At 43.1% G+C, this 25,203-nt stretch overlaps 2 protein-coding genes across 7 annotated transcripts in view; one reads left to right on the forward strand and one right to left on the reverse strand.

The window, feature by feature from the left end:
- Positions 1-3,981: 3,981 nt before the first annotated feature.
- On the reverse strand, positions 3,982-14,937 carry acbd4 (acyl-CoA binding domain containing 4). Of its 6 annotated transcripts, none has more exons than XM_069722476.1 (12): positions 13,341-14,937; positions 12,628-13,094; positions 12,140-12,247; positions 11,636-11,756; positions 11,185-11,269; positions 9,686-9,806; positions 8,490-8,627; positions 7,362-7,459; positions 7,067-7,277; positions 6,190-6,401; positions 5,983-6,039; positions 3,982-4,816 (listed from the first exon to the last, which is right to left on the reverse strand). In XM_069722476.1, the coding sequence occupies exons 3-12, from the start codon at positions 12,228-12,230 to the stop codon at positions 4,688-4,690; spliced, it is 1,263 nt and encodes a 420-aa protein (XP_069578577.1). In that variant the 5' UTR covers positions 12,231-12,247; positions 12,628-13,094; positions 13,341-14,937; the 3' UTR covers positions 3,982-4,687. The 6 variants fall into 6 exon arrangements, with proteins under 6 accessions (XP_069578577.1, XP_069578576.1, XP_069578574.1 ...); XM_069722475.1 differs by having other exon boundaries at positions 12,621-13,094; XM_069722473.1 differs by lacking the exon at positions 12,628-13,094 and having other exon boundaries at positions 14,811-14,937.
- A 1,663-nt stretch (positions 14,938-16,600) lies between these two features.
- LOC138635135 (1-phosphatidylinositol 4,5-bisphosphate phosphodiesterase delta-3-A-like) overlaps positions 16,601-25,203 on the forward strand; it is a 29,370-nt gene continuing 20,767 nt past the window's right edge. The window contains exon 1 of the mRNA XM_069722483.1: positions 16,601-16,891. Coding sequence (XP_069578584.1) covers positions 16,672-16,891 — 220 coding nt within the window. The 5' untranslated portion in view covers positions 16,601-16,671. The remainder of the gene's footprint in view (positions 16,892-25,203) is intronic.

The raw sequence follows: 25,203 nt of genomic DNA on the forward strand, positions 1-25,203 counted from the left end.
ATGTTTGTCTTAATCATATCTGGACTCCGTCTGTCCTTCTATCTGTGCCCTTGTGCATGTACTTTATGTACGTGTGTGACTGCGTGGACCAATTTTGTAACAGTTGTACAAAGCCTTGTTAAGTTAACCCGTGTATATAAATATTATACATAATATATTAAATTATTTGTTTTGGAAACTGGTTGGTTTGTCTTTATTTGTGCTCCAAATGAGGGTGTAAGTGAACTGAAATGTGAACTGTGATGACCGACAGCAGTGTGTCAGTGAGCTGGGGATCATTTCAAGTAATAAAGGCCCAATCTGCTGATTTGATGATTTTGACTTAGACTTTGACTCAAACTAGAGACTTAAAGTCCACTTTTGCATTTCATGAAGTGGCTTATGTCGCTAAATTTTGAGTCCACAGTGAGCCAAAATATTATATTGACATTATGCCAAATACATTTTAATAAATATCTGTAATAATACTCAAGAAATATCCTGTATCATCCAAGGAAGAGGGTCTGAAGCAGATGTTCAGGCCCTCTGCAGGGTCAGTAGGGTTCACAGTAACACCTTTTTAAAGCCACTAAGAGTCTCTCAGTTCCTGTGTGGAGGATTTTCAGCCATTCAACCTGACAAAAGGTTTGTAGTTCTGCAAGAGTTGTGAACTCACTGCTCCTGTCAGGTCCATCCACAGATTAAACTCGATGTTTAGATCAGAGACTGAGTACTGAAGCAAAACCTTCAGCTGGTACCTCTGGAGGTCGTCCACTGTGGATCTTGAGGTGTGTTTAGATCATTATTTAGATGTAAAAGACATCTTTGTTTCTGCTTCAGCTTTATTTGTTTTTTCAGTTGGTGTGATCAAATTTTGCTCCTTCTCCTAGTGAAATGTTCTTGTGTGTGAAATGTGTGACTGCCTGCAATAACCATATTCGATCCACCGCCGTGCTCTTCGGTTAGCCCGGTGTTTCTATGACGATCTGCACCTTTTTGCCTCCAAACATACCTTTGCTCATTGTGGCCAAAAAGTTCTGTTTTAACTTCAGCAGTTCAAAGTCGTGATTCCAAAATGCATCCGCCGTTGTTTTTTGTAAACTTATGGCATTGAAGTTTGTAGTGAGGACACTGTTGGAGCCATATTGTGGTTGTTGTTTGTTTTGATTCATGTTTATGAAATGCACAGATTGTGTGTGTGAACAGTGGGTGGAGCCACAGGAAAGGTACCTACTTAAGGAAGCTTCAGGTGATGGGCAGCAGGTGTGTGGAGGTGAACCATCAGTGTTTTAAACAGGTATGAAGGACTGAGTGAGCTATAATCTGTCTAATATAACTCTAATTATGGCTATCAACTAGTGATGGTGAGATGAAGCCTCATGAGGCATCGAACCACTTCAGCCAACTGGTTCCAGAAAGGGTTCATTACTCGAAACTTCATGTGCACACGAAACCACCTACTGGCCAAGTGTAGAATGACAGGCAGCTGGATCTGAACCACATCATGTGATGCATTGAATGTTTGTGTCTGTTATGGCTGTTGGGAATGACTATGAATTACTAAAATGTATGACCAAATAATTTCTGTACATAAATTATCACATATGTGCATAATAAAATATCTTTTGAATGTATTCTGTGTGTGTAAATTTTCCCAAAATGGTCGTATCATATGATATGGCAGGTTGTGTAATCATGTTTTTCTGTCACTTTAGGAAAATGGCATGGGCTTAAGCAGGCAGAGGACAGTGGAAGTGCTTGTGGAACGAGGAAGAGGGGACTGAATATGCTTGTGTAACTTGGACAATGATGTACAGGACAGGGGACATTTTATTCATTTTTATTCAGAAATAACAGTTTCTCAACAGTTTTTGGTTTTGTGGATGTCCACATGTCAGAAGTAAGGCTAACAGCAGCCACCTTTTCCACTTTAGCCTTCTCCTTCTCCTTAGCTGACTCATACTTGGCCTCCACCGTGGCCTTCAGAGCCTCAAGGAAAAAATATATAGTGCTGAACTGTGAGACACAATAAAGTACTCATTTGTTTCATGCATGCACCCATACATACCTGCCTTGTAGGGAGGACATAATTAGGATCCAGTTTGGACACAAATGCCCTGAATCCAACATCATCCACAATACTGAAGGGCTGTGTGTCCTTCACTATCATGGAGACGAGGGCTTCATCCAGCTCTGGTTTTCTGGTGGCTGGTTAAAAGAGAATAAACACAGTGTCTGTTACCTGTCTTTATTTGCACAATAAACAAAAGTGAACAGGGAAAAATTGTGATGGTGCATTTGTAATATTGTAATGACTTACCTTGGCTGGGTGAAGCTCCAGTTTCCTCCTTATTCTCATGCAAGGCACGGTAACGCCTCAGCATGGATGAGGTGTTGTTATTGTACCCCAACTCCTTGGAGCACAATAAACACCTCACCTTTGAATAAAATAAGAAACTGAAAAATACAGTTCTTGATAAGCAAACCTAATGTGTCTGAAATAGAGTTAGATTTACCTTATTAGGAGTTATTAAATCAAAGTGTTCCCACAGGGGGAATCCTCCTCTTCCCAGCTGGCTCCATCTTATCACCTCCTTCTCTCCTCACTCTCCTAAATCTCCAAACTATCTCTCTCTCTCTCTCTCTCTCTCTCTCTAAACTCTCCAAACTATATCTCTCTCTCTAAACTCTCCAAACTATCCAAACTCTCAACTGACCTCAACTCTCCACCAACAACCCACATTTTGAATGGAGCCTGAGGGGTTTATATTGCCGTCAAACCTCCCGGCAACACCTGAACCACCTCCCGAAGCAGTCACGTGGTACAGCCGGCAGCGAGGCTTCGGACGTCATCATTTTTGGCTCCTCCCCTAAATGAAGCAAGCCTCGACACACGCTTCGAGGACACGCCCCCTCCGTTACTCCACACACGCTTCGAAGCGTCGGCACACCTCCTAACATCACTACTGTCAACGCATTTTGAGGCAGAAACACTCATTGAGTCAACAGACAGAAGCTGAAGTCACTTTTTGGCAGCTGAAAAAATGCATTATTTGATTAAATTGGCCTTTTAAAAATATAAACAGGTATAAATGACTGAATGAACTATAATCTTTCTAATTTAACTCTTCAACTTGTCTCATGAAGTTCTCAGTCAATAACATTTTCCACAAGTTTTCTGTTTGTCATTCGCTAAATTCACTCTTCCAGTTTAGTGTTCTGGGGGTCCATCTGAAAAATAATCCCGTTATTAATTCGAAGATAAACCTCAAAAGCCGTATATTGGGGTGCGGGTCTGTTTGAGTGACAGGCCAGGTGTGGGGGCCAGGTCCAGCAGCCTCTTCACCGCGGGACTCCATTCACGTACATTGTTGTGTTGTAATCTTGTTTCTTTTTCTTCTTACTTGTCGATAAAATCGGTGTTTTTCAGACGGTTAAGCTGTTTGTGAGCTCGTATTAATAAGTATTTTTTTGTCATAGCGTGTCTTCAGTTAACTGCACCAACGGACCGTTCAAGGATTTAGCTACCCAGTTGTTTCGGTAAGTTAAATTAAATATTCTGTATTTGTATAGTTTTATCACCTTTTGGTCTCAAAGAGCTTCAACATGTTTTTCCATCAAATCATGACATCACATCCTGCTCATCACTAGAAATATCACTGCACTTCCTCAATGGGAACATAGAACGTCATATAATATTAATATAATTTAGTTTTTATAGGTCTATTAAATGACTCATTTGGTGAAGTCGGGTCTCTTTTGGTTCTTTTTGGTCGCTCCGAGTGTTTTCCAGTTCTTAGTCATACCCCATGTGTTGTGTGTGCGTTTGTGTGCTGTGTGCGTGCATGTGTGTTGTATTGTGTATGTTGTGTGTTGTGTATGTTGTGTGTGTGTGTGTGTTGTGCATGTTGTTTGTGTTGTGTGTGTGTGTGTGTGTTGTGTATGTGTGTGTGGTGTGTGTGTTGTGTGAGCGTGTCCTCACAGACTTGACAGCATACAGACTTCTATTCAATATAGATTTTTAATTTGAACTCATGCTTCATCATTATACATCATCATCATCGTTTAGAGGACAGTATAGAAGCTGTCGGTGAGTCTCCTCCTGAAACACACCGTTAACTACACGAGTACCGTCAGTAAGTCCACGAGGCCGTCGGAGAGACGGAGACCAGAGCAGACCATCCGACCTAAGACAGGACTCAACATCCAGGAGGGCAGAGAGGTCCAGAACCAGAACTCAGCTCGGGTCCATCAGTTCTGTCCTCTCGGGTCCGGACATTCAGAGGGACATCATTACAGAACATCTGCAGCTCAGCTTCCAATTGAAACGCTGCTGTTTATGACGCTGATCATATTTGACATATTTATAGAAGCAAAAACCAAAAAGAAATGAGGTGAGTTTGTGTTATATCGCACTACAATAATAATAATAATAATAATAATAATAATATAATCCAAGTCTTTCAGGCTCCTCATGAGCAGCTGAAACGAAGACAGATCATCTTTCACGTCGGCTTCCTGCAGCCAACGCAACAACTTCCTTCAGATGAAGATTCACCTGCTGCAGTGAGAGGATGTCGTGAGCATCACCTCCCTCCGGTGACTCAGGGAGGGGGGGTGAACTCGTCACATTACATTCCTGGGGAGGGGGGGGCAGTAGGCTCCTTTGATGGATCAGTGAGGGTCAGAGGTCACGTGTCCCCTCGCTTCATGAGGACATGCGACTCCTCCGGTGGGCTCTCCTCAGCAGGTAGACCAGACCCTGGGCCACGAACGGCCAGAGCAGGAGCAGCAGGACGGTCTGACCCGACACGTCCAACGGCCACCGCTTCTCCTCCTGACGGGAACATCACACACTCCTTCAGTCGCTGAGTCGACACCGCACACAGGCGCACACAGGCGCCGACTCAGCAGCTTCTTCCCCGGCCGTCACAACACTCACAGCAGCCGTGACTTCCTGTCACTAAATGTCTGCAGTGTTCACCAGTTTTTAAAAACAGTTCTACAGGAAGGCTCGGCAGCCCAATTTATGATGGCTGGATTAACCAATAAATGATTTATTTTTGGAGTCAATAAGCTTCCTAACAACTGATGTTACAGCCTACAGCCAGCAAGACAACATAATCAAAACTACCTGTTGTAAATCCAATGTTTACATGGTTTTCTGCGTTTAATGAAAGAACCGAACTGAATGCGTTTGAGGAGTTTTGAGGACCTGCAGGTCCCGATGATCCTGGGGAGGAGAAGTACTGCTGAACGGGCACCGTGTGGACACAAACTTACATTTACAGAATAATCACAGCGAAATCACTGCCGTCTGCCACAGTGTGCTTCTTCATACGACCACTGGGGGGCAGCAAAGTAAGACATGAGCACATCTACATGAAGTGACATATTAAGTCATAATAGAGCATATGTACAGTCACAGTAATACACCATGGAACAACAGATTATGACCTCTGACCCCAACATATGCTGGATGTTTGACAGTTATATTGATATTTAAGAAATCTCAAGCCAATTATTATTTTTTACATCATCACAAAAGTAGTCTGCCTTCAATAATTATTCGCATTATCATTTAATAAGCTGATTCTTTTGTCTGCAAAATTTGAGAAAGCAGTCACGAATAATTCTGTTAAACATCTAATCAGTAAATTCAACCACTCATCGCAGCTCTATCTGTTTAAATGGATTTTCTGAGCATGTGAACAGCTGATGTTTGAGCTCAGTGGCAGTGATCTGTTTTTGATCAAATGTCTACATTCAGGATTTAAACATGTTGTTCTTTCCATAAATCTGTCAATCCAACTTCCACCTGTCGTAGAGATTTCTGTGATCTGTGAGCCTCCTACAAACCTCCACATAAACATGATTTCTACCCGAATCATTTCAAATGCTTGTTTCTGACTTGAATATAAATGTGTTCATGTTTGATATCACAACATCTGACCAGTGTATATATTCAGTATATTCAACACACTGAGACCCAAAGCCTCTTACCTGCTGCGAAGCTGTAACTGCACACTGCAGACACGGTCTCCACGGCGACCCCTGAGCCTGTCACACAAGCAGCCGTCAGCTACGGAATAAACCTCAAACACAAACGTGCTGGAAATAACTACAACTACTTGGCTGTAAATGCTTTATCTCGTTCAGGTGAGCCTCTGGCAGCCAATCAGAAGTCGCGGTTACGACGGAGAGTCTTACGTGTGTGGCGGCGAGCCTCTCCACCACCTCCAGCCGCTCCATCACGCTCTTCATGTCCTCTCTGAGCCTCCGTAGAGCCAAGATGATCTGCTGCTGCAGGTGGGCGTCGTGCAGCCTCTCGGCCCCTCCCTCTGAGCCGTCTCCTCCTCCTTGTCCGGCCCTGCCCCCGCCGCCCGGGCCCCCCCGCCTCGGACTGCCCTGAGGAACACCACCTGTGGACCATTGCGGGTTAGTTGAATTATTAATTGCTGATTCGTCAAACAATTCCTACAGAAGATCTGACAACAGTGTGAAGTGGAGTTTATCAGATTGTCACTTGGAGCCCCGAAATGTTCAGTATGACATAAATAGAAATGGCATCATGGCATCAAAAGGAAGCTAAATTAATCACTATAAAATGATGATGAAATATTGTTTTATAACTTATTTTCTTCGCAGGGTTGAGGGGTTATCATTTATATTTCAACTTTTTTTTATTTTAAAATGCTCTCCAGTATATTTTCATATCGTATTTATGTATTTAATATTCAGTCATACGACACGCAGTCTTGTCTCAACCGTCTCACTTTTCAGCCAATCACAGGCCCTCTGCCTCCCTTAAAGGAGCAGTGTGTAGGACAGTGGCATCTAGTGGTGAAGTTGCAGATTGCAACCAAATTAACTGAAAAAAGTCTCAAATATGAACTGTCCAAAAAAAAGCATAATAGGAAATAAAATAAAGAATAAACAACATTTTATGACAATCTGTTACATTTAAATAATGTTTTCAATTATTACACAAATCGTTGCTTCATTTACATACTTTACAAAGTGTTTTTCGTGTGATTATTTATATCATCAGTGATTTAATATTGAGCACTTGGCAGCAGCAGCTTACGTTCTCTCCAGTTGTGGTTGGAGCCTTCTCGCCCGGCGTCCCGACTCCTCCTGGGGGGACCCTGGCCCTTCCCGTCCTCCGCTCCTTCCCCTCCTTGACCTGCTCCGACCTGTCTGCCATCCAGACGTCCTTCCAGCTGATGGATGTCAACCGGAGACGACTCCGGGGACACGTGGCCGTTGTGAAAGCCATTGGACTTCCCAACTGGAATCTGAGAACAGGTGATGTTTGAACGTTGGTTCCCGTATCGTCAGCTGCGCCGTGTTGTTATCTGGAGGATGTGCGTGAGTCGTACCTTGATGTTGCCGAGTTGCTCCATTGAATCTACGGAGTCACAGAAGATTTCGCTCTCCGAGTCGCTGGTCAGCGGCAGACCTTCAGTCCCTCCGGCGTCTGCAGCGACACACAATCACATCTATTCATTCCTCTGTTGGTTCAGTTTTACACCGTGTGGTGTCGCAGGAACAATAAACCATGTTAGGAGAACAAATCCACAATCAGAAGTGGCCAATAACAGGATCTTTAAAGAGATTTGAAATGAGTGAGAGTTTCAAGCAAAAGTCACAAAAACAAAAAAGTAAGATCGTCGATGTCAATCAGTCTTTCAATCTGGACGCAAGTTATTTTCACTTGAAATCCGGGTTTTAAAAAACTAGACGGTTTAATGTAGACGTAGTTTTATGTTTTTTCTGCAAATAAAGTGTTTCAGCTTCTTTTTTCACTCGTCCGTGTGTTTGTCCTGTTTGTCTCAGGCTCTGAGCTCACCGTCGTGTCCCTGAACGACACACAGCTGCTGCTGCTGCTCACGGTGCCGAGGTACGAACATGAACATGGACCGAGGTACGAACATGAACATGGACTGAGGTACGAACACGGACCGAGTTACGAACATGGACCGAGGTACGAACATGAACATGGACCGAGGTACGAACACGGACCGAGTTACGAACATGGACCAAGGTACGAACATGAACACGGACCGAGTTACGAACATGGACCAAAGTACGAACATGAACATGGACCGAGGTACGAACACGGACCGAGTTACGAACATGGACCGAGGTACGAACATGAACATGGACCGAGGTACGAACACGGACCGAGGACCGAGTTACGAACATGGACCGAGGTACGAACACGGACACGGACCGAGGTACGAACACGGACCGAGTTACGAACATGGACCGAGGTACGAACATGAACATGGACCGAGTTACGAACATGGACCGAGGTACGAACACGGACACGGACCGAGGTACGAACACGGACCGAGGTACGAACACGGACCGAGGTACGAACACGGACCGAGGTACGAACACGGACCGAGGTACGAACACGGACCGAGGTACGAACATGGACCGAGGTACGGACACGAACACGGACACGGACCGAGGTACGAACATGAAGCTGCACTCATACGTACTGTTGAGGAGGGTGTTGGCAGTGAGGGCCACAACTTCAGACGGGCTGAACTCTGGATCTGGGTCCTCTTTAGCTCCGCCCTGCTCTTCATCTTCAGCCTGCTCACTGCCCTTCAGACCTACAGTAACACACAAAGACTCTGACACACACACCACAGGTATTGTTCATCTTAAAGTTCCTGTAATTTATGTTTTGCCCACCTGGGGGCAGCAGAACAACCTGAATATTTTACATGTTTTGCTATTTGACTACGGAATAATTTAGAATAGAATAATTAGATACTCTGAGCTAAAATGTTCTAATGTGGTGACTTGCTGTGTTTTTATAATACAGTATTCACCCACTGACAGTAATGATACTACGTCTACCTGATCAACACACAAACAACTGTGTACATTTGAGAGCCCTTTTGCTTTCTCTCATTACTGTCACAATAAGTGTTGATAACAGATATAATCTATGGTTGATAATATCTATAATATCTGTTCCAACAAATATAGGAGAAAGAACCAACATTATCAGAAAGGTACTGAATTAAATGTTTACGTATTTAAATTATACTGTATATAATATATATATATATATATATATACTGTACTGTATATACTGTGCATTTTATATTTATATTTTTACTGCTATTTTACTGCTATTTTATTGCTTTTCTATTATTCTATTATTATCTTGTTGCTGCTGTAGTGAAAAAAAATTCCCCTCGGGGATTAATAAAGTAAGTAACTACCTAACCTAACCTAAAGGGGGATGCATGAAAAAATTATATTTCTATTAACATGTTACCACAAAAAAATTGTAGTAGTGATAAAAACAAACACAATAATTACTCACAAGTTCCACAATATGATACTTTTGAAAACTAATAAAAGTGTCTTTAATGGTGCAAACAGAGTTCTTTGTGTCAAAATAATGTGATTTTATCGAGTTTAAAACTATTTCCACTGTTGAAGTTATTCCCGTGTTGAAGTGCAAAAACTTTTCAACTCTGGCACTAATTCATTCTGGGATAATAATAAAAAATAGTGACACCTGTGCAGAGCAGTCAGAAGAAGATGGATCTATTCCTCAATATAAGTCACAAGTATATAATATCAAAGCAGGAAACACTGATGGCAGATCTCATCAGGTTAATCTGAGCTACAGAGTTCAGTCCAGACCTACAAGTATCTCAATGTGCTCACTGACCTTCTCTGAGAGCGAACAGGGACTCTGGAGGCCGCGGCATGTCATCGATGACCAGGTAGAGCGGCTCGAAGTGGTGGAGGAGGGACGCCGTCTTCTCATTCATGGGCAAGGTGTCCATGACCTGCAGACAGAAGAGATGTCCTGATCGGGACCGCTAACAAACACAAGGCAGCACGCGGCAATCATCTCATACCACATTCACTGGTGCTGATTTAAAAGCCTGTAAACTAACAGAAACTTCGTTTAACGTTAAAGGAGCGCTGTGTAAGATCTAGTGGCATCTCGTGTTGAGGTGCCGACTGCAGCCAAGTGTTTGTCCCTTCTGGGCTGCTGTATTCATGTTGCGCTCTGCTGCCTATAGATATGAAAAAATCGTTCTAGGTGATGAAAGCGTCATTCTTAAATGTTCTACTTTATTTCTGTACACCCTTAAATTCGTTCATAAGGAAGATTAAACCTTTTTGAAACATATTTGCAACAAAAAATTTCATGTTTCTACCGTCTTATCTTTCACAGTGAAAGTTCTCAGAGTAACACCCATCAATCCCAAACTCATTAGCACAGTAATCCCACTCATAGTTACTGCAGCTGGTTCTTCTATAAATCACACACCGCTGGTTAGAAGTGGACAGATGAGGCGTTTCCAGTGTTTCACATGAAGCAGCTCTAATTCTGGACAAACTAAAAGACATCTTTCTGCTCTAGGAAGTCGAGGCTCCTCCTCCTTTTTCTGCTCTAGGAAGTCGAGGCTCCTCCTCCTTTTTCTGCTCTAGGAAGTTGAGGCTCCTCCTCCTTTTTCTGCTCTGGGAAGTCAAGGCTCCTCCTTCTTTTTCTGCTCTAGGAAGTCAAGGCACCTCCTCCTTTTTCTGCTTTTTCTGGGAAGTTGAGCTCTAGGAAGTCGAGGCTCCTCCTCCTTTTTCTGCTCTGGGAAGTCAAGGCACCTCCTCCTTTTTCTGCTCTGGGAAGTCAAGGCACCTCCTCCTTTTTCTGCTCTGGGAAGCCAAGGCACCTCCTCCTTTTTCCTTTGTCATGAAAACCGTTAGATATGAAAGAAAACGCTGCTCTGACTGAACCTGCAGCTCCTCATGTTCAGACAATAAGCCAAGCAGACAGGCTTCAGCATCCCTGTGTATTTATTCAGTGGAACAACAGCGCCATCATGAGGTCAAAATCAAACAACTTATCTGACAGCATTTGCATCCAGCATCCTGTGAAAAAAGTGACACTCCTAAATTGCATAGATTGGTATGATCGTAACTCCAAAAACGTAAGTTTAAAAAAAAATGATATTTCAGTATTTTTTTTTAGATGTCGACACCACGATTGTTAAGGATGATTAAATGTTGAGGTGGCTGTATTTGTTGGTGTGTAAGACCAGATGTAAACTAAAAAACTGAGGTTTTAGTCGATGCGCTTCACTTTCAGTTATTTATTTATTCATTCATTGATGGAGACATTAATTAATATGTAACTGGAGCCTCAAAGAACCAGAAACGTACCTCCTGTGCTACTTTCTTCATCTCGTCCACGTAAGCTGCCATGGCGATCTCACTGCTCATCTCTCCCAGACGGCTCCATGCATCCCTACACACACACACACACACACACACACACACACACACACACACACACACACACACACACACACACACACACACACACACACACACACACACACACACACACACACACACACAATAAAGACTGCGCCCAAGATCTTTGATCTTTTTCATGAACAAAGCTAAAGACAGTAGATGTGACTGGTGTTACACAGTAAAGTGTCCCCATCGCTGTTCATTAGTTCCACCAACAGTCCAAAGTATTCGATTTACAACATAAAACAGAGAAAACAGAAAATCCTCACGTTTAATGAGCTGGATCAGAAGAAAAACTGTCAAAGAATAATTCATGAATTGACCAGACAGACAGACGCACGCATGCACTACACACCATTTGTAGCGCCCCACCGGGTCCCAGAACCCAGGCCGTGGTACCGTACAGGGTCCGCACACCGCCTGTTTGTACAGACTGTAGAAACGCAGCATCACCTCATAGGACGGCCGGTAGGAGCCTGAAAGTTACAGACATTAATTCATCACATTTGTTTATCTGGCTGCAGATCATGAAAATAAGACGACATCAAACTCCCATTAAAAAAGTGGCCGTTTATTATTAGCACTGAACAAATGACAGAGATTTCTGCATGTTGTGTTACTTGGAGGTGACGAGTCCTGCTCTCACAACATGCTGATAACAGTTAGCCACATCACGCCAGCAGCTTTTCTAAATGAACTTTGCTCGTCCAGTCTGTCAACAGAGCGCTCAGCAGGAAGCTCAGCTGCACCAACAGGTCAACCGGCTGCAGACATCTGGTCTAACAGGAGCGCATCATTAAATCCAGCCTCCAAACAACAAACACACGTTCCTCTTGTCCGACTGAAGCCGGCCGCTCACCGTTTTTGGGAAGGTTATGGATGACGTCCACAGCAGCCTGAAAGCGTTTGTGGTGATCGAGCGCCGGCTCGGCCATCGCCGGGACGGGCATGACCGGAGGAAGTCAACCTGGAAAATACAATCACACTCTGGAGTTAAACGACACACACTTTTCATTTATGTCACATTTAATAACTGAACATGTGCTATTTTTCATCATGTTGCTTTTTTTAAATGTGCAGCTGGCTCGTATATAACAGGTCTTAAAGGGAAACTCAACCTGAACCCTGTTTTTAATCCCTCTGGATCTCTGACTGACGGGGACGACACGTTTCTAACCTGGTGAAGTGTTGAGCTTCATGCCGGGACGTTTCTGCCGACTTTAACTCACAGCGGGTTTTTTTAATGTCTTATAGTTCTTACTTTTCCCCGTGGTCCTGAAAAACAGCTTCTCCTTCCACTGTACGTGTATAAATATGGTTGGAAGGACAATTAAATCAACCTTCAACCTTGACGATGGTCTGGATGCTCCATGTTTTTTCAGCCCCTCGATGAGGTTGGAGTAGTTCTACCGACGGCAGCACGCCACATCCAGCAGATGGAGGTCAACACCGATTGGTTGAACGCTGCTCCAACAGTAACTGGAGGTTCACGCTTCTTAGGATGAAACAGCTGGAAGAGATTCCAGACCCAGATGTTCCTGCAGTGAGTTCGTGTCTGGTGACACCAGCAGCCACTAAACAGCTGTAATGTAATACGTCCACTCGAAGGGCTTGTTTTTTCTCAATATAAATGTCTGACAACATTATGGAAGAGATGCTTGAACCCAAACAGAAGTGTGTCTCCACTCTGCGTCACTAGAAGTTGAATCAGATCATCTCCGGTCTGCAGCAGCTCTCTGCTCTCACAGCACAACTTCGATTTAGGAAACAGAGCTTTGCTAATGATTTCTTTTCTTTTGCTGTCTGTAGTCGTCCTGGTGAAACGTCTTCAGAGACGTTCAGGAGTGTCTCCAGAGAGACGTTCAGGGGTGTCTCCAGAGAGACTTTCAGGAGTGTTTACAGAGAGACGTTCAGGAGTGTCTCCAGAGAGACGTTCAGGAGTGTCTTCAGAGACGTTCAGGGGTGTCTCCAGAGAGACATTCAGGAGTGTCTGCAGAGACGTTCAGGAGTGTCTTCAGGAGTGTCTCCAGAGAGACGTTCAGGAGTGTCTCCAGAGAGACGTTCAGGAGTGTCTCCAGAGACGTTCAGGAGTGTCTCCAGAGAGACGTTCAGGAGTGTTTACAGAGACGTTCAGGGGTGTCTCCAGAGAGACATTCAGGAGTGTCTGCAGAGACGTTCAGGAGTGTCTCCAGAGAGACATTCAGGAGTGTCTACAGAGATGTTCAGGAGTGTCTCCAGAGAGACGTTCAGGAGTGTCTACAGAGACGTTCAGGAGTGTCTACAGAGACGTTCAGGAGTGTCTCCAGAGAGACGTTCAGGGGTGTCTCCAGAGAGACGTTCAGGGGTGTCTCCAGAGAGACGTTCAGGAGTGTCTGCAGAGACGTTCAGGAGTGTCTCCAGAGAGACGTTCAGGGGTGTCTCCAGAGAGACGTTCAGGGGTGTCTCCAGAGAGACGTTCAGGGGTGTCTCCAGCTCTATCCAACATGTGGTCTGTGGAAGCTCTGTGACATTTCATCAGCTCAGATCAGAAACGTTCAAACATGAATGTTCTTCTCTTTCTGTGAACTGTCTCTGACTCTTAGTCACGTCTTCACCGTCTTCCTGAAACAACTCGACTGAGATTTCACAGCGAGACGTCTGTTTTCAGGGAGTCTGTCCACCATGTTGTCAGACAGTTATCTCAGGAATCAGAGCCTGTCGGGGGAAACTAAGAACTGCTGACTGAAGCTCAACACTGGACCAGTTTCACAAGTTGCTGTCCTTGTAGAGGAGGTTTAAAGAAGCACACCTCAGTTGTCCTGGAAGGCCTTCAGGTTGTTCTGGCAGCTTCTTCCTCAACTCTGTCTGTCAGAGGAGTTCCCTCCTCACTTTACATGGAAGATCATTTCAACAACCTGATTTATTTCTACCTCCTGAAGTTGAGATTTAGCAGAAGACCTCTGGCAGCATCCATTTCCCATGTTTGTCTTTGTGAAACTGTCTGTCTCTGAGACATGAACGCTGACACGTCGAGACATCCCACTGAACTTATTCAGGAGGATGGTCGCTGTATCTCTGACGGGCAGCTGACCGTCTCCCATGATGCTCTCTGTCACGCAGCCTCGTGTCTGTTTGTGGATGAAGCAGATTAAAACGTGACATCCTTTACTTTTGATTTGATATGACTGATCTTAATGGAGTCTGGCACATACTGAGTGTCACGGAAATACTGTCCCTGATTAACACTGTTCAATGAAATGATCTCGTTCCTGCTGTTTCTCAAGCTGATGGATTCATTTGAAGTGTGTGTCAAACAGGAATGAACACGTGCTTCAGTAGAAACGTAATCTCCTGATTCATGTGTGTCCCGAAAGTCTGCTGAATTCAAGTTTGTGCAGGAGCGAGCCAGGAGCCCCGGGGAGCTTAGCACGAGTTAGCCCGGAACTTGTCTCACCTCAGCGGCGGTCCGTCCCGCCGGTAGCCGTGAGCAGCACCGTGGAAACGGGCGACCTGCTGTTCTATCAGACACCACGAAACACGGGAACACTCACGGAAGCGGCTGCAGGCGGTCGTCTCGGTTCTTTACAGGTTTCCGTTGACGGTAAAGTTGATCTGTGGAGCCGCCAGAAGTCGCACCAGAGCCGGACAGACCTGACGTCGTCTCCGGCCACCCCGGGGTAGTTCACACGGACCACTTCCGTGTCAAATCACATGACACGGATTTGACCACGCCCCGCTGGGAGATTTAAAGCTACACTCTATTTTATTGTCGTTATGATGACGACAAAATCATAATCTTCTTTTCAATAGTTCTAAAGTGTAGCTGCATCTATATAATATAAATACATGTGTGTACATTTATATACTAAATCTGTAATATTTATATTTTTACATCATTTTTCTCTTGCGATTTGCTTTAAATATCACTGTTCTTCACTGTTTTATTGTGTTTTTATAGATTTTTTTTTTATGTCGGTGTAAAGCAGCATAATAGTTGTTTTTATAAGTGTTATATACGTAAACTAATTAGTAGCTATTATCGTGAAGCAATCTGTTAACAAATGATGTATTTTGTCTTTGCCCTTTGATTCCCATTGATTTGAACACTGTTTGGTTCGTTCATAATCTACTAATAGTCCAGAGTCGGACCTTCACGTCGTTCCGGTCACATACCGGCCCCATCGCCCTGATTACGGCAGAATTAGAGGATCTATTTTCAGTCCGTCACTTCGACGGTGATTTGGTTAAAATTATAGATCAGTAGACCGAAAAGATGAAGGCTGTAATCACACTGGACACATGCGCATCTCCTCAATCTATAATCCGGTTAAATTATATCTACTGTCAAACTGCTAGAGACTCCGGAAATACCGAGAGTTGGTTTTCAAAATAAAAGCATAATTGTAAATGTGCAAAAAAGGGGTTTGTGAGTTTCATAAATATACTTATTTCTTATACTTAATGCCTCTCAGTTTTTTTATTTAGTTTGACAAGCAAAAGTTATATTCTATTTCAAAAACCTTCACATATAATTTTGAGATGATAAAAGGGAAAAAACAAGAAAACAGTTCTGATGCATTGAGAAACATGCAGTGTTGCTATTTTGACAAATTTCAAGGGTCTTCCCCTGTTGATAAATTATATTTATTATAATTAGACGCAAACCTGCACCTTATTATTTTGTTAATCAAATGGGGTTCTGGTGTGGGTGAGAAGATAAACCTTGCAGACGAAATTAAAGACTAGTATTTTATCGATATGAATAAAATATAATAGCTAATCATTCTTGACATCGAAAAGAATAGTTTATTCTGAGCTATCTATGAAAAGCGAGCAAACCCAGTCTGCCGAGGAAGACCATGAGACAGGTTGAAATCTCCAGAGAAGCTTTTAAAAAGACCATGACTTAAATAAATGTTTTAAATGAATGATCAAGGTTTTAACAATGTAATATGTATTAAAAAATAATAACGTATTTTTATTATCAATCTTTTCATTCCCCAGACCATATTTAACTATGAGATCTCCATATTTTCAGTGTTTTCAGCATCTTATTTCACTTGTACTGTCAAAGAAAAAGGCACAAAACCAAGTTGGAATAAAATCCTGTGTAATGTACTCACTCTGTATTATAGCCTACTTATTATACTAGACACAAATCAATGCGTAAAAAAAACAACTCCCAAATGACCTGGTAGGAGTTGATCAAATCAGAAATACAGAACTATTTGTATGCATCTGTAGCATTAACATTACTATCTGACGCTACATCAAAAAAGCTTTTAATCTGAAAATCCCCGCAGGAAGTGGTAGTGTATTTTGCCGCGGATATGACTGTCTCTATTGTGTTGATAAATCCAGCCTTAAATCCAGGTTTGGCCACGCGCCGTTTTCCTCCGGCAGGATAAAAGCATGAGGAGCCGCGGGAACACACTCTCCGAGGAGCCGCTACACTGCTGCCTTCCTGCCGCGGAAATCAACGCAGGACCCGGCCACAGGGACGGAGAGGGAAGGGCCAGCGGAACACAGCCGCGGCTTCTCGGCATCATGTTGAAGAAGAAAGCAGCTCCGCAGGTGAAGAACGGCGCCGGGACGTCCGAGTCCAAGGCCATCGATCCTCTCAGTAACCTGGGTGAGTGTTTGTGCGTCTGCAGCCTGCATGTATTCAGGATCAGAGACCCGCAGACCCACTGCACCACAACTCAAGGAGTTCCGTTATTTATTGGTTGCCGTTCATCGAAAATGCAGATTTTCCTCTTTTACTGGTCTTAAATTCTAACTGGTAGAATTAGTATATTTTGAGGTGTTTGGAGGAAACCAACAGAAGTCGTTGCTTTGTGTTCTTGGAAATTGTGACAGCATTTCTCCTTATTTTATAAAGGTTCTTAATTTAGACAATATTCATTAATCAGTCGTGATAATAATCATTAAAAGTGGTAAAATAGTTTAAATTAGCCCCATCTCATCTACACGAATAAAATCAGTAATAATAATGACATAATCTTGTAACAGCCATATAGGGAATCATTTGCTGCATTGGTGCTTTTATTTTGAAACTTTCAGTTCATTAGGGCTGCATGTCAGCTGTAGTTTCAGGTTCTTACATCTGATGGGAAAATCAGTGCGACTCCACTTGTCAGCTCAAATTTAGTGTGCCTCAAGGCTCAGTCCTCGGCCCGGATTATTATATTTATGTTATATGTCACATATAGAAGCAACAGTTCAGTTTCCATTTTCATGCAGATGACTCGCAGATTTCTCTTGTGACTCAGACAACAACAGCACATCTGGCAGAACATTCAAAACTCAAAATCAAATTCAAAATGTTAGAAACCGGTTTTGTATAGTTGGAGGAATAAATTTAGACTTCCATGTGAAGACGTTTCTTTTTGCTCCTTCCAAGTATTTCCAGACTGAGATCCTTTCTTCACAGAGCAGGAAACTGTGGTCCAGTTCCTTTACTGTAACTTGCTGTCTTCACCAGTTCAACCTCTACAAACTTCAAACTAAATCATCCCTGTAACATCAGTGTTATCAGCGCTGCATGGTTTTATGTATGCTTTATTCTGGGATGTTTATGTTGACCATAAAGCCACGCCGGGCCTCTGATTATCTCCGACATGCTTGTTGAGATCCTCCAACAGCATGAATGTGAGCCCCACCATGTCAATGATAGTGTACTTTTTGAAGCAGTTATAACCAACACATTATTATTAAAGCGTGAAGCTGTCAGTCCCGGTCAGAACCTTCAGCACTAACCAGTCCCGGTCAGAGCCTTCAGCACTAACCAGTCCTAGTCAGAACCTTCAGCACTAACCAGTCCCGGTCAGAGCCTTCAGCACTAACCAATCCAGGTCAGAGCCTTCAGCACTAACCAGTCCCGGTCAGAACCTTCAGCACTAACCAGTCCTAGTCAGAGCCTTCAGCACTAACCAATCCAGGTCAGAGCCTTCAGCACTAACCAGTCCTAGTCAGAGCCTTCAGTCCTAGTCAGAGCCTTCAGGGCTTAATGGAATTGATCTACACACCCTCACTCATTCAGGAAATCAGTCACCTGAAATAAAAATCCTGCACTCATCAGCCTCCATGTTATGTGACAGAGTTTTATTCCATTCAGAGGATCTTGGTGTTGTTGAGAAAGTGGTACTAAGAGTAGAAGCAGCTCAGTTTAAACTCTGGTGTCCCACATGGACAGAAAAACAAACTCCAGCTGCTACTGTAAATTGTCTCCCCAGGACTAGGAGATATTTAAGGCTTCCAGGTTCACCAAGAACACACAGACACAGACACACAGACAGACACACAGACACACAGACAGACACACAGACAGACACACAGACACACAGACAGACACACAGACACACAGACAGACACACAGACAGACACACAGACAGACACACAGACAGACACACAGACACACAGACAGACAGACAGACAGACACACAGACAGACACACAGACACACAGACAGACAGACAGACAGACACACAGACAGATACACAGACACACACACAGACACACAGACAGACACACAGACACACAGACAGACAGACACACAGACAGACACACAGACAGACACACAGACAGACACACAGACACACAGACAGACAGACAGACAGACACACAGACAGATACACAGACACACACACAGACACACAGACAGACACACAGACAGACACACAGACACACAGACAGACACACAGACACACAGACACACAGACACACACACAGACAGACAGACAGACACACAGACACACAGGCAGACAGACAGACACACAGACAGACAGACAGACAGAAGGACAGACAGACAGACAGACAGACAGACAGTGGGACTCTTTAGTACCAGACATGGACTGGAGCTTCCTCTGCTGTCCTCCTCCTCCTCCTCCTCCTCTCCTTCTCCTTCTCCTTCTCCTTCTCCTTCTCCTTCTCCTTCTCCTCCTCCTCCTCCTCCTCCTCCTCTCTGGAGTTGGTTCTGTGTAATCTGGTCAGTGTGTCAGCAGCTGAGACCTTCTCTGTCCTCTGCAGCTTCACCCTATGTTCAGGAAGAGCTAGTTGTGTCATTCAGGTAATCCAAGGCTAAATAGAGCATTAAAAAACAGCAAATTATTTAATTTGTTAATGCTCAGACAGATGAAACAGAACACAGGTCAACATGGAGAAGCTGAGTATTGACTTTAATTGGAATAAAAATAACATATATCATTTCTAGGATGATAATCAGACACAAAGAGGCACCGTGCAGTTAAAGTATTGATATTAGACAAAGTTACAGACTGTACAAGAAGTATTCAAGGTGATAGAAACCACATTTGGGAACATTTTTATTTGTACTTCAACTTTTATATTGGCTTATGTTCCATCTGCTCCCATGGAGGGGGTGGGGCTTATTTATGGAGCAAATTCCCAGCCAAAACCTAACAAACAACCTAAATGCCCAACGATTCACTGCAAACACGGCGCGGTTTGCAAATACAAAACTCCATTAAAAAAACGAATGCAGTTTGTTTTGCAAATACGAAACGGAAAGAACAAACAAATAGTCATCATCATTCTGTCACACCTCAGAGACAAATACAGCATGTCTTACATTTATTGAAAAAATATCCTTCAAAGACAAAAAAAATACCTAGTGACTTTTGCTGCAATTGTTCCGCCTCAGTTTGCCGAAGATTTTCTCCTGAGTAACTTGCCCTCCACAACAGCAGGTGACACTGTGAGTCAATTGAAAATCAACTTGCCCTGCATAAACTTCTACTGGCTCGGTCCAGAGGTGATGTCAGATCAAAGATTATGTTGGTTAATGAGGACTGAGACTAAAAGAGAGGCTGTACTCATTAATCATTAGTTGTTGATAGGTTCAAAAGTAATGATCGCTTTCTTCTTCATGCTGAACCAGCAGCTGCACGGCAACATACATTAACAGCTCATTCATTACTGTTACTTCATCATTAGTCACCCTCTTTGTTTCTCTCTCTAGTTCTTATTGAAGAACTCATTTTAAATCCCTCAGTAGAAACTGCTGGATTGTTTTTGTTTGATGATGATTTTCTTCAAGTATTTGTCAGATAATCATGAAATGGTGATGAACTGATTAATAACTATTCAGTGATGTGTAACTTACTTCAGCTGCATAAACAGACCATGTGACCTAGCACATGTTGACAGCTGTGAAGTCTCATATGACGTGTCACTTTGCTTCATAGTTTGGCCCGTTGTGCTTTCAGAGTCGGTACCAACATGATCAGCATGACGAGCCCGTAAATGTGGAGGAAAGCTTGTTGATACTCGGACACAGTTTGGACTCTGAGATGCAGAGCAGGGCTCCACAAAGTCACACTGAATACAGACTTCATGCTTCAGGACAAAGTGGGTCACAGCCTGGCTGGGAGGGCTCCTTATTGGAACGTTTATATTTGGTTCATTTCATGTGAAAATGCTGCCAGTTCAAAAATACAATTTGCTCTATGACCTGAAGTTATAAATATAATAATAATAATAATAATAATATAATAAACGTATTTTTATAGCACCTTTCATACGTAGTTTAAATATAACATTGAAAATATAGAAAAGAAATGAGTTATGCTCTTATACAGCAGAAATAACGACTACTGTTTACGCTGCTCATCTGTTGGGATGTGGTCAGTTTTCCAGGTGTTTGATCACCAGAGAACTGGACAAAGAGATTATGATGTCACTTCATCCTGATGAAGGCATGAATGTCAGTCATGACAGCAGTCTGTTTAATAGTTACGTCAAAATGTTTCACTCAAAACTATAAACACCAAGGTCAGCGAGGAACCAGATGAAAAGTTAAAGGCTCACCAGAGTCTTCAGGATTGTTGGACTTGGGCTCCTGCTAGTACAAAGCCAATATGTGTCAGCCCCCAGTCCTGCATGTTCTTTAATGAGGCAACAGGAGAAGATGTCAGGCTTCAAGATATTTATTTAACAGCAGCAGAATAACCAGTTTACAGAGCTCTGGGTCCAGACTATGTTTCCCTGACCACAACAGAGTATGTGTCAGTTTATGAAGTCTGACCTCCTGTCTCTCCCTGACCTTCTTCTTATAGTCCAGACACCAAAAAGTCATGTGTGTTGATGTGTCCTTTGTTGGTTGGTGGAGGTGGAGGTGGAGGTGGTGGTTGTCTTCCTTCACACCCTGGAGTCCTCCAGACAGTTGTCTGTTCCTGTTTATGCCTCAAAGAACAACAGTATGTGACCCCAAAGGTCACAGACCTCCTCCTGTGACCTTTTGGTTTGGCCCAGCAGTATCACTCTCATTCACAAACACAGCCTTTTGTCTGCACCTTAGGATTAATAGTTGATAATACGACTTTATATATAAGTAATATGATTTGGCATACATATATGTTGTATTATTGTAAACATAGCCTAGCACAGAATAGCACAGGATGCATCTTCTGGAAACCATGAATCTCTGTACAAAATCTGCACCACACACATTAACACGTATTTCACTGGATATGTAAACATTTCCTGACAAAATCAATAAGATTCACACACACACACACACACACACACACACACACACACACACACACACACACACACACACACACACACACACACACACACACACACACACACACACACACACACACACACACACACACACACCCTGTGCATCTAAGTAGCATCTAACAAAATAATTCAACATGCCAACAATAACAGAAACAGCTCCTATACTCAGTTTATAAATATATGGAACCAGTATTTTGCATTTTATTTGACTGTCAGTCGTTACAACTCCTTTCTAGTCTGTCTCCAACTCCAGTCACTGAAACAGCTCCTCCCCTCTGGTCCTGGACTTCATCTCTGTCTGCAGGTGTTTATAGTCTGCTGGGATCTGTGTCTGTTTAAATCTTCTAGTTCACTCTGGATCAGAGCAGGAAGTGAATGAAATCCTCAAAATATGAATGACAAAAATAGGATTATTACCGAAGGTGTTCAGCCTGAACCGGGTCTCTGGACTCAGCTGCCATAGCATTTATACCTGCAAGTATTTACTGAAGTTTTCCCCTAATTATTTACTAAATTCATTTGTATGAGTATTTTATTTGGATCAGAACACATTGTTCCTGCTGAATGCCATCATGTCATTTTCAATGATCCAACTTTTAAAAAGAATTCAACTCTATTCAGTACTTTTTTGCCGTCTACTGTAACAATGAAAATACAACACAGCGTCTTTAAGTTCATACTTGTTCTTAAAATAGCATTATTATGTTAAATGGTGGTGACTTTACTGACTTTGTTTTTTTCATCTAACTTCCAAAATCTAGCTTTCCTGCAAAAACTCCACATAATATGTAAAGAATAAATAGACATTTTGGGAACTACACTTAATCTGTTATCTTTCAGACAGTTAAAGGAAAAGAAGTGTCTGTGATTAGTTTAACTGAGACACCATGACCATAATCCCAGATTAACATCACTGTTGTGTGTTTGGATGAAAGAGGCCCGATACTTCATGTTCATGTGTGAGCTTTACACACTAACGGCCCATCTTCCAATGTTCAGGTTATTTCCTAATTTTATTTTATTTTATTTGTACTCTATTAATCCCCAAGGGGAAATTTTTTCGCTACAGCAGCATCTCGGGGGGGGGGGGGGGGGGGGGAAGGGGGAAGAGAGAGGTGTGGGGGGGGGGTGTGGGGGAGGAGCTGCTGCAACAGGCTGCCACTAGCGATCTAACCATCTAACCTGAGGTGCATGTTTTTTGGGTGATGGGAGGAAGCCGGAGAACCCGGAGAGAACCCACACAAGCACAGGGAGAACATGCAAACTCCGCACAGAAAGGCCCAGGACCGGATTCGAACCCAGAACCTTTTTGCTGTGAGGCGACAGTGCTAACCACTGCACCACCGTGCAGCCCTCTTTTTTAAAATATTTTTCAATTCAATTACCAGACGATGGTCTTTATTGAGGAAGTTATTGAAGAGTCAGGCAGTTAATTAAGGTCCTAACAGAGCGCTGAGTATTCACCAGAACTGTGACTGACTGTGACGACCTTCATGGCTGCTTGTGTGTGTGTGTGTGTGTGTGTGTGTGTGTGTGTGTGTGTGTGTGTGTGTGTGTGTGTGTGTGTGTGTGTGTGTGTGTGTGTGTGTGTGAAATGTCTATTCAAGGAGACTCTTTAAAACCAGCTTCATTAGCTGGGATCTTTATCCAGACGAAAAACAAGCAACAAAAACCAAAATGTCTTTTCTGGTGAAGCTTTGACTTTCACACAGAAATCAATGGCAGGAAGTAACAAGCTCAGTTCAAACTTAACCAAACCATCTTCTTATCAAAGTATTTATCCAGAATATTGCAGTTGAACAGGTATTTTGTCTGATTTAAATTCTAACACCAAGTGTCCCGCCTCCTGAAGTGTCTCAGAGTCTCCAGAGGATCGTGACCTCTGACCTCTCTGTGAACACAAGTAAGAGAAAAGATAAAGGCAACAGATAATTATCAGATTATCTGGTAAATTCAACTGAGTTTAGACTCTAACGTGAACTGAACTGTTTTCTTTGACATATTAACAGATTCCTACTGTGAACATGTACATGTTCACTTCGCGTGTTGATCACCACCGTCATGTGACATTTGTCTGGCTCAGTTAAGCCAGATAATGAAAAGACATCCTGGATATGTTGAACCTGATGGTGGTGCAGACCTCTGGAGGCCAAAACATCTTGAGTTCAGCCCAATGAGATGGTTGTGGACTTCAGAAAGATTTTTAGACCCCAATGCTGATTTCCTGAGTCTGACACCAAATTCAATGTGAAGCTGCTCAAGTTTCGGGTCCAAGCAGAAACTCCAGATGTGTTCGGGCCAGTGGTCACAGGAAGGTGTAACTGAGGTGCTCTTGATTTCCCAGCTGACTTCAGGTCCAGTTGGATAAACACCAGAAATCATCTGCACTATCATGGGTTTTTTGTGTGTATAAATGCAGCAGATTGAAGTTCATGTTTAGCCTTTGAGAGAGTAAATTTCCCCATGTTGCAGATGTGCAGCACAGTAGCTGCAGCTGCTTCTCATCTGAGAAACACTGTTCTGCTGTGGTGGGGTGGGTGTCGGCTATTTTTAGGTCCAAGAGCTCAGTCTGCTGTAATGATGTGTCTCTCTTCCTGCTCACCCTCTGAGCTCCTCCCACCAGCTCTGCTCTCCCACAGCACCTTCAACCTGGAGAGTGTGTTGGTGTGTGTGTGCATCCAGTATGAAGGCACCTTTGTGAGTGTTGTGACCCCCCCCCCCCTCCCCTGAACTACAATGACACTTCTGTTGCAGCTTTCTGCTTACTCAGCTCAGGACTCAGCAGAATCTGTGCAGGAGAACTTAAAGGAAACATCCAGCACTTTTACAGCTTCTGTTCCCTCCAGTCCACATGTGCACACAGACACCTGGCTGCATGATAAGAAAACCACAGGGGCCCTTCCAGGTTATTTTAAGCCTCTGTGAGATAACTTACATTCCACAAATTCTGTTGGTCCTGGTCATTGATTATTCTGCTTTATTCTGAGTGGAGATGCATTGTAGATCTTTTCTACTACACGTACCTAATGAGCTGGAACTGAAGTGTTGTTGTCTCCTGTTCTGCTTTTTTTATTTTCTGTCCAGTTCTGAGACGACTTCTGTCCCCAAACTTATGATTAATCAAACAGAGGTGTCATCCATCGCATCTCAGCTCGAACAAACAGGAAACACAGTAACCAGAGTTCTTGATAAAGTCTATTTAAACTTTTTATAATAGAGAACAATGAGAGCACAAGAATAGAAATGATAAAGTCTGTCTCAAAATGTTAAAGCTATTTTAAAGCTATTGGCCACTTGAGGGGAGCACGAAATTCTGTAAACACAACAAAGATGTATCATCACCTCACAAATAATTATTTGTATTTATTAAGTGTGTTTGTGTCCACGCTTCTTTCTT

This window comes from Brachyistius frenatus, unplaced genomic scaffold (genome assembly GCF_029030835.1).
Source record: "Brachyistius frenatus isolate BFR_SWC_R1_liver_20210118 unplaced genomic scaffold, ASM2903083v1 Contig_293, whole genome shotgun sequence".
NCBI classification, from domain to species: Eukaryota; Metazoa; Chordata; class Actinopteri; family Embiotocidae; genus Brachyistius; species Brachyistius frenatus.

What these genes read in the sequence shown, in the direction of transcription:
- acbd4 (XM_069722473.1), bottom strand. Translation starts at nt 12,230, where the DNA reads ATGCCCGTCCCGGCGATGGCCGAGCCGGCGCTCGATCACCACAAACGC. An exon ending in CCATAACCTTCCCAAAAACG is followed by an intron (nt 11,757 to 12,139) that starts GTGAGCGGCCGG and finishes TGTAACTTTCAG; the next exon opens with GCTCCTACCGGCCGTCCTAT. An exon ending in CCTGTTCGCTCTCAGAGAAG is followed by an intron (nt 8,628 to 9,685) that starts GTCAGTGAGCAC and finishes TGTGTGTGTCAG; the next exon opens with AGTCTTTGTGTGTTACTGTA.